The sequence below is a fragment of the Physeter macrocephalus genome, chromosome 4 (assembly GCF_002837175.3).
Source record: "Physeter macrocephalus isolate SW-GA chromosome 4, ASM283717v5, whole genome shotgun sequence".
NCBI lineage: Eukaryota > Metazoa > Chordata > Mammalia > Artiodactyla > Physeteridae > Physeter > Physeter macrocephalus.
The window spans coordinates 15,259,997-15,269,216 of NC_041217.1; the positions used below are offsets into that span (position 1 = coordinate 15,259,997).

A 9,220-nucleotide genomic window follows, 5' to 3' on the forward strand; every position below is an offset into this window, starting at 1 on the left:
CATGGCACAGGGAGATCAGCTAGGTGGTTTGTGACCACCTAGAGGGGTGGGATAGGGAGGGTGGGAGGAAGGGAGATGCACGAGGGAAGAGATATGGGAACATATGTATATGTATAACTGATTCACTTTGTTATAAAGCAGAAACTAACACACCATTGTAAAGCAATTATACTCCAATAAAGATGTTAAAAAAAAAAACAGTAGAGATTGCCTTTTAGTTATTTTTCTACCTCCCAGCTTTCCAATGAAGCATATCACACACTAAGTTTAATCTGAAAGTCTTCAAATCCATATTAGCTCACTTTATATTTGGCTTTTATTTGTTAAAAGTTTTTAATGCATGCTCCAAATTATACCACAAATATATTTTGCCTTGAAATTATTATCATTCCATTGTAACTTAAAAAAATTTTCTTTTTCTTTAACCAGATTGTGGTTTATGCGCTTGGCCACTGCATTCTCAACTATTTGCAAGAGAATAAGTAATTATTAAAAATTAATACAATCATTGAATTGGTTCTTCAAGGTAAATTTGCCTTTTATCTACTTTCATGTGGTAATATAATCAGAACAGGTAAAAAGCTCCAGCTGAAGACAGCACATTCAAGTATGGAGCTGCTTTTCCTGATGTATAATACAATCTGTGTTCATATAGGTCAGACATCTATATTTGTGATGTTGGTAATTAAAATTAATAAAATGATAAAAACCCATTGTACTGTTAGAGAAAAGGTTAAAAGAAATTTAGACCAGAGCTATCATAATTTCCATTTGGATCTATGTGTAAGTGACTTTTGCTATACCATCTTCTATGGAATTTGGGAGGAAAACTGTTCTTGTTTACTTTATATCACTTATTAATATTAATTCACCAGTAATTCCAAGACACATACTTAAATTACTTCATTGTTTACTTGGAACCCCCAGCTTCCAAGTTTTTTGACAACTGTAAAATGGACCGCCCAAGTAGCCTTATATTTTATATTCATATTAAAAGTTGCACAGAAAGACCAAGAAAGCAACCACCTCTTTGAAATGCAAGCACACATACAGAGGACTTCCTGATATAGCCTTCAGTATCACTAATAGACCATCTCCTAAATTAGTTTCTGGCAGAGAGCAATTCTTTACCTTCAATAGTGAGAACTCACCTGATCGCACAGGAAGCTATTGTTTCTAGTGCCAACTTTATCACAGTCACAGGGTTTGCAAACATCTATGGCTGAAGGATCTGCACCAACTTGTCGGAAAAAGTAATCCTTACACAGCTCACAGTTCTTCCCTGCATCGGGGAAAGGTTATGCTTTATGACTTCCAATTCATTACAATCAGCTGCATAATTCAAAATTAAAGACTGTATTCCTTTGAGGGAATTCTGTAATTTTAGGGATGTCCATTTTAATGCACCTTTCATCTCTACCTGCCAATTTAGTGATCCACAGCATATGAAACAATGAACCTGTTACAAACTGTGCTCTACTTCATTAAACTCCCATCTGTTATATACCACACTTCTAAAAAGCTGTGCTTTGTAGGGGCCCATACATTTTGAAAGAGTTTGTTTCCAAACTTAAAATTTTTATTTCTAGGACCAGGTACTGAATCTAAATCAAATATGAGAAATTTCTACATTCGTGGTAGATGATAGCTCTACAGTTGGAAGCAAATAAGCGTATATTATTCAAATATTTTTCCAGAACTAAATCTTATAAAATAGAAGACTGCTTTTAATATAATTTACTATTTCATAGTTAATGTGATTAAAAGCAAATGCTTCTGTTAGTACTCATGGCAATTATTTTTTATTTCAAATATAAAAATAGAATTTTATATTTAACTACATCAAATAAATTTCATATTAAATATTAGAATATCTTGACACATTAGAAATATGAGGTAATTTCTACTGTTTACAATTTATTATTCAGAAAATTTCCCTTTCCATTTTATATAAGAAAGCAATCTAAACTACAGGGAGTTTCTAAACTAAATGTGAGTAGCATATCAGATCACTGAAATTGAAATAAAACTGAAGGCTATCAATTCCCCCTTTAAACATGATGTACTCTTCCTCAAATATTGCTGAAACTGGCCCAATATTAGAAAACTATGAAAACAACTTAATCAAATGAAAAACTCACACTCTAATGGATCTTGGCTGTGGACAAATTAAATGGATTTATAATATGTCTAGAATATTTCCATTTCTATATGCTGAGGACTCCCAAATTTATATCTCCAATCTAGAAATCTCTCCTTTATTTATCATTCAATGAATATTTATTGAGTGATTACCATGTTCCAAACTCTGTGCTAAAGGCTGAGGAAAATACAAACTGCACCCTTTTCACAAAGTTACCTTATAGTCTAGCAGGTAAGATGAATCCTAATTAAATTATTACAGGAATAAATATATATTTACAAACTGTGATAACCATAAGATGCCACTAAAGTATATAGATTATACTGACCCTCTCTGAAGCATCATGGAAGGCTTTCTTTAAGAAAGGAGTTTCAGAACTGTGTTTCTGACTGCCCCAAAGACAGTTTCTTCTTTGTTTCTTGGAAACACACAGTGAACCTGTCCAAAACAGAACTTGCCATCTTCTCCCTCAATTTGATCCTCCTGTATTTCCTATCTCAATGGCTGGTACCAACGTTGACCATGTTGCTCAAACTGGAATGTTAGGCATAAGTTTTGACTCTTCTTCCTTCCCTTACCTACACTCTGCACCTTGCTCAGAAAATGCTGTCACTGTCTACCCTAAGTGTCTATTGGATCCGCTCATCTCTATCCACACCACCCTAAATGTTTTCCCGCATTACTTCTCATCTGGACCATTGCAATATCTGACTAACGTTTTTTTCTCAAACCACTTTTGACTCTCTCCAATCCATTCTCCACTTTATAACCAGATGGGTCTTTAAATAACACAAAATTCCTTTCCTTAAGTCCCCTTAAGTGGCATCTCCTTAACCTTAGGATAGAAGCCAATCTCCTTATCATGGTTTAGAGAGCCCTCCAGTATCTGGGCTCTGCCTTTCTTCCTAGAGCCTTTTCTAACAATCAGCCATTTGCACTTTCATCAGTTCTTCAAGGGCGCCATGTTTCTCTCTCCTCTAGGCCATTGAACAACTGTTTCTCTTACTGGAAAACTTTGTTCACGCTCCTAATCCCCAACCCCGCTCCTTCCCCTGGTTAACTCCTACTATACTTCCCCATCTTAGCACTCATCAGACTTTTTTTTTTTTTTGCTGTACGCGGGCCTCTCACTGTTGTGGCCTCTCCCATTGCGGAGCACAGGCTCCGGACGTGCAGGCTCAGCGGCCATGGCTCACGGTCCTAGCCGCTCTGCAGCATGTGGGATCTTCCAAGACCAGGGCATGAACCAGTGTCCCCTGCATCGGCTGGCGGACTCTCAACCACTGCATCACCAGGGAAGCCCAGACAACTTTTTAATTGTTCCTTTAATAGGGTGCCTTTACCACCATGTAATAATCCATACAAAGACAAGAAAATTCATCATCTTGTTAATCCTTATATTCCCAGCACCTAGCCAAGAGCTTGTCCCACTTTAGTTTATCAATAATTATCTAACAAATTCATTCATGCTTCAGAGTAGCACACTTTCAAACCCATCAGACTTGGGCCATTATATTTTACAAATTCAGACATTGTCTATTTCTGCTTTTAACATATCAGCCTTTCAGAAAAGAGTAATTTTTTAATGACTAGTCAAAATGCTGGATGGTTTTAGGGACAAGACTCTAATAATTATTTTATGCATTTAATGAACATTTTTAAAAAGAGTATTCCTATTACTAGAGTCCATGCCAAATCTGAATGATTGTAAACCTCTCTACATGGGAATCCAGACACAATGGAAGATCAGGGGTCACACAGAAAACTTATTTCAAGGATATATATACTCAGAATAATACAGTAATTCCTGATGTATCCAAAATATATTCATGATCTAATCAAATGATGTGAAATAATTTTTAAAAAAAAACCATTTTCCTGAAAATACATAGTCTAAGACTAGAGTGTTATATCTGAAAACTACCTAATCATTTGGAACATGAAGATTCAGTAAACCAGAGCGGTTTTCAAACTTAATGGTATGAAAGCACTTTCTTAAATAAGATAGCAATAACATAATTTAAAATAATATGCAATATACATAGAAGCACATGGGCTTCAAGACCAAGTCAGCTTCTGTTATTTGTGTTATTTGCTAGTTACCTGTAGTGTTATGCTCACAGTCATCACAAACTCCTCCACCTCCTCTGTGGTGTTCAAATGGAAAGGGATCCACTGAGATGTTGTAGTGGCAGCTTCTGGAATGGCTGTTGCATTCACAGAGTTTACAATTGAAGGCATGAACTTGATCACTTTGGCGAAAAGGCTTGTCATTATAAAGAGGCAGGCACTGATCACACTAGAACAATAAAGTAATATCAGAATGATAAATATATAAAGTTGTGCTTTGTTTCTTCTTATTTACATATCCGGCACTTTCACTAGACAGAAAGCTAATATCAAAGAGTTGAAAGTCAGCAACTATTGTATTTTTAAAAGTGTTTTATAAATCAGAAATTAGCATATTACAGTCATGGTAGTGCAGAATTGTAAAAGTGACAATGCAAGCTGAAACCATTTAAAGTGATCTTAATAACCAATGGGGAAAATTATGATTGTTCCACAATCTGAAATTTTTTGTGAAAACATTAAAAGCTTGACTTCCAAGTCCTGGTTCCACAAGTAAAGAGCTTAGAATTGCCACTCCACCCTAACAAAAAATAAAAAGTTGAACAGACTGAAAAATCAACAACTCTCCCTGGATCCCTAAATGGGGGACACAGGGCAAACATCTGTCCCCAAGATTGGAGAGACAGGCAAATAAAGGGAGTCTCAGCTATAGGATCAAAGACTCACTAGCGGAAACTTCCATGGGAACTAATGCTGGGGTAGAAAATCTGAATTATAATTGATATATTGCTGGCAGTTCACTGTGCACAAGTCTGAAAATTGAAAACTCCAGGGTAGTATAGTTATAAGGGGCCCTCACCATTCTGTGAGATTTTCTTCCAGCAGCTTGACCAGGTTCTCACAGTAAATGAACTCAGGGGAAAATCCCCAGGTGCTTCTGGCAGAGGGAGAAGAAAGGAAGCATTTCGAAGTACATCAGAGCACTCTGTTCTTAACGATACCTGCCTCGGGATAAATTAGTTAACCAGAGCCTAACGGACCTAGAGAAAGGAAATGCTCAACTCCAGCCCCCTCTAGTCACTCTGTCCCACCTAAAGGGGAGGTGGGGAGAAGGGACAAAGAGGCACACATGAAGTTCACAGTCCAGAGGCAAAGGCTTACTAAAAGACTGAAAACTAAAGGGAAATAGAAAATAGTAAAACTAACATTTAATAATCATAAGAATATAGAACACTTGCCCTCCCCTCACTCCTCACCAGCACATTGCTAAAAACCTATTTACCACAGTTCCTCTCACTTGGCACATCATGTCTGGCTTTCAAGAAAAAAATTACAAGGCATACCAGAAAGCAAAAAACACAATTTGAAGAGAAAAAGCAAGCATCAGAACCAGATATGACAGAGATATTGATGTTAGAATTATCAGGCAAGGAATTTTAAACAACTATGATTAATATGCTAAGTGCCCTAACGGATAAAGTACACAGCATGCAAGAACAGATGGGCAATATAAGCAGAGTGATGGAAATTCTACAAAAGAACCAAAAAGAAATGCCAGAGATCAAAAACACTGTACCAGAAATGAAGAATGCCTCTGATGAGTTTAGTAGTAGATTGGATAAGGCTGCGGAAAGAATCTCTGAGCTAGATGATATAGCAATAGAAACCTCAAAAATTGAAAAGCAAAAAGAACGAAGACTGAAAAATCAGAACAGAAAATCCAAGGACTGTGGAACAACTACAAAAGGTGCAACATACGTATAATGGGAAGGAAACGAGAGGGAGAATGGAATAGAAGAAATATTTGAAACAACAATAACTGAGAATCTCCCCAACTTAATGTCAGACACCAAACCACAGATCCAAGAAGCTCAGAAAACACCAAGAAAGATAAATGCCAAAAAGCAAACAAAAAACCCCACTATACCTAGGCATATCATTTTCAAACTACAGAAAATCAAAGATAAAGAAAAAATTCAGAAAGAGAAACCAAAGTTAAAATACACCTAACCTATATAGTAACAAAGAATTATATCTAACTTCTCCTCAGAAAACATGCAAGCAAGAAGTGTGAAGTACTTAAACTGTTGAGAGAAAAAAAACTACCAACCTAGAATTCTGCACTCTGCAAAATTATCTTACAAAAGTGAAGGAGAAATAAAGACTTGTCAGACAAACACAAATTGTGAAAATGTGTCACCAGTAGACCCTACTTGCAAGAAAGGTTAAAAGAAGTTTTCTAGAGAAAAGGAAAATAATATACATCAGAAACTAGGAAGAGAGGAAGAGCATCAAAGAAGGATAAGGGAAGATAAAACTGTAAAAACTTCCTATCAGTTACAAATGTAAAGGGAAACAGAAAACAATAAAACTAACAATAAACTGTAATTTAATATTAGAAACTTTGAGAATTATTTTCCTTGTAAAAAAATCATTCAGTATCTTGAATAATGCTTGCTTTCTTATTCTGTAAATTTCCATATTGAGCAAGCATCTTTTCTAAGCCTTGAGAATTGTCATACTTCTTTCTAAGTATGGATCAGCCTGCTTCCATCATTTTCATGTTTGTGCTTTCACTGACATGCAATATCTCTGAGATTCCTTTAATGTAAAGTTTTGGTTGGCATCATTTCCTCTAGGACATCTTTACCTATTTATCACAACCAATGTCCTCATTTATGCTAAATTCACATTCATTAAGTTGTCCTGGCTGCATAGATAAAGTATTTCAAATGTGACAGTGATCAGCTATTTGTTCTCTACAAAGAAATGTTTAATTGAAATTTCACTCCCAAAACATTCTTTCTTTCCATCTTTGTTGGCCAATTCTTCTGTTTTGAATATTCATATTTATAAAATGTCACATGGGTTTATCACTTTAAAAGAGGTTAGACCACTACAAGCTTCTCTGTGAATAAACTGATTAATGGATGTGCACTGACCAGTCACCAATAGAGTGAAAGAAGCTGCATGATTGGTCACTGATCATGATGTGCAACAGTTATATATATATAATTTGTAGACTGACAAGCCAGCAGCAAAATTTGTATTTTATGAAATTACTTACAGATAATATACCATGATAACTAATATTTGAACCATGTTTTTAGAGGACTGGTGTTTAACTAAAACAGACCTGTTATGTACTGGATCAATTAAAGCTAGAAATTTTTTTTAATTAGTGCTTTTAGCATCTAATATACATATCATTTATGGACAAAGCAAAATTTATTCCATAGATTAAGGAATTATTCATGGGAACTGTGTTAAAATTTTAGCATAATTATGTACTTAATAAAAGTAATACTATCCTTTTCATAAAATAAATAAATGAAGTAGAAAATAAAAATCACTGATAATTCAACTGCCAAATGATAAACTACAATATTTTAATGACTTTTTTCAAAACTTATAAAAGTGTATTTTTTTCCTTTTTCTCAAAATTAGGAATACACAAAAACACACACATACACATATATAACCCATACTATTACACAGTCTCTTATCATTAAATATCATGAATTTTATTGCATTACTTATCATATTATTCATAAAATAACTTATTTACCCAGTCTTCAACTACAGCAAAACACTTTGCTTCTTCTTTTTTGTTTTTCTTGTGGATATTTCCTTAACAAAATTATAAGTGATAAAGTTATATCATAAGAATGTAAATATTTTAAAAGATTTTGTGAGGGCTTCCCTGGTGGCGCAGTGGTTGAGAGTCCACCTGCCGATGCAGGGGACACGGGTTTGTGCCCCGGTCCGGGAAGATCCCACATGCCGTGGAGCAGATGGGCCCGTGAGCCATGGCTACTGAGCCTGCGCGTCTGGAGCCTGTGCTCCACAACAGGAGGGGCCACAACAGTGAGAGTCCCACGTACCGCAAAAAAAAAAAAAAAAAAGATTTTGTGAAATATGACCACTTTCTTCTAGAAAAATTAAACTAATTTATAATCCCACAAGTAGTATCTGAGTACGTCCATTTTCTTATGTTCTGCTCATCTAAAGTCTATGATTATCTCTTCACTATTTTGATTTTAGAAAAGTATCAATCACTGTTTCAGTATGTATGTTGTTGATTACTAGTAAGGTTTTATATTTTTCATCTAGTTTTGATAAAATATAATATTTTTGTGAGAAAATTGATCATTTTTATTTTACATATTCATTTTTTCTTATTGCTTTTAAATATCTTTTCATATATTAGGTACATTTTTCTTTGCCTATCAAATAGTGAGGATTTAGTTCATAATTTTCAATATATACTTATATTTTATTTTCTTTTTCTACTTTACTTCTACATTATTGGCCAAAAATTTTAGCACCATAGTTAATAAGTATGTCATAGTGGTGACCGTGGATGTATTTGTATTATTTCTGACTTTAATGGAAATGTCTTTAATATTACAACTTTTATAATGATGTTGACTATTGATTTTAGGTAGATGATCTTTATCACTTAAAAGGAGAAATCTCTATTCCAAAATAAACAAGGTGATTTTACATAAAAACAAAATATTGTCAATTTTATTAAATGTTCTGAATCAACTGACCTATTGAACTGAAAAATTATGTTATAGGTTAACACGTTAATTAAAATCTATGCTTGCATTCTTAGAATAAGCTCAACATCGTTAATGGTAAATAATAATGGTAAATAATGGTTAAAGTTATGTAGGATTTCTGCATTTATAGTCATAAATTCTATTGCTCCATGTTTTTATACAGACATTAAAATAAATAAAACATTAAAAAACTTTAATAAGGAATAAATACGTATTTGTATTTATCAAGTTAATTTCAATGTCTGAATGATAAACAAATTTTCATTTTGTACACTAAAACCTATTATAGTTTGTCAAGTTACACTGCATTTAAATTATGATTTTTTTTTAAACATCTTTATTGGAGTATAATTGCTTTACAATGGTCTGGTAGTTTCTGCTTTACAACAAAGTGAGTCAGCTATACATATACATATGTTCCCATATCTCTTCCCTCTTG

General features: G+C 34.2%; 1 protein-coding gene across 1 annotated transcript in view; it reads right to left on the reverse strand.

Moving 5' to 3' along the window:
* USH2A (usherin) overlaps window positions 1-9,220 on the reverse strand; it is an 829,367-nt gene that overhangs the window by 702,990 nt on the left and 117,157 nt on the right. Inside the window, exons 9-10 of the mRNA XM_028488076.1 lie at window positions 4,247-4,442; window positions 1,152-1,282 (exon numbers count right to left, since the gene is read on the reverse strand). Coding sequence (XP_028343877.1) covers window positions 1,152-1,282; window positions 4,247-4,442 — 327 coding nt within the window. The remainder of the gene's footprint in view (window positions 1-1,151; window positions 1,283-4,246; window positions 4,443-9,220) is intronic.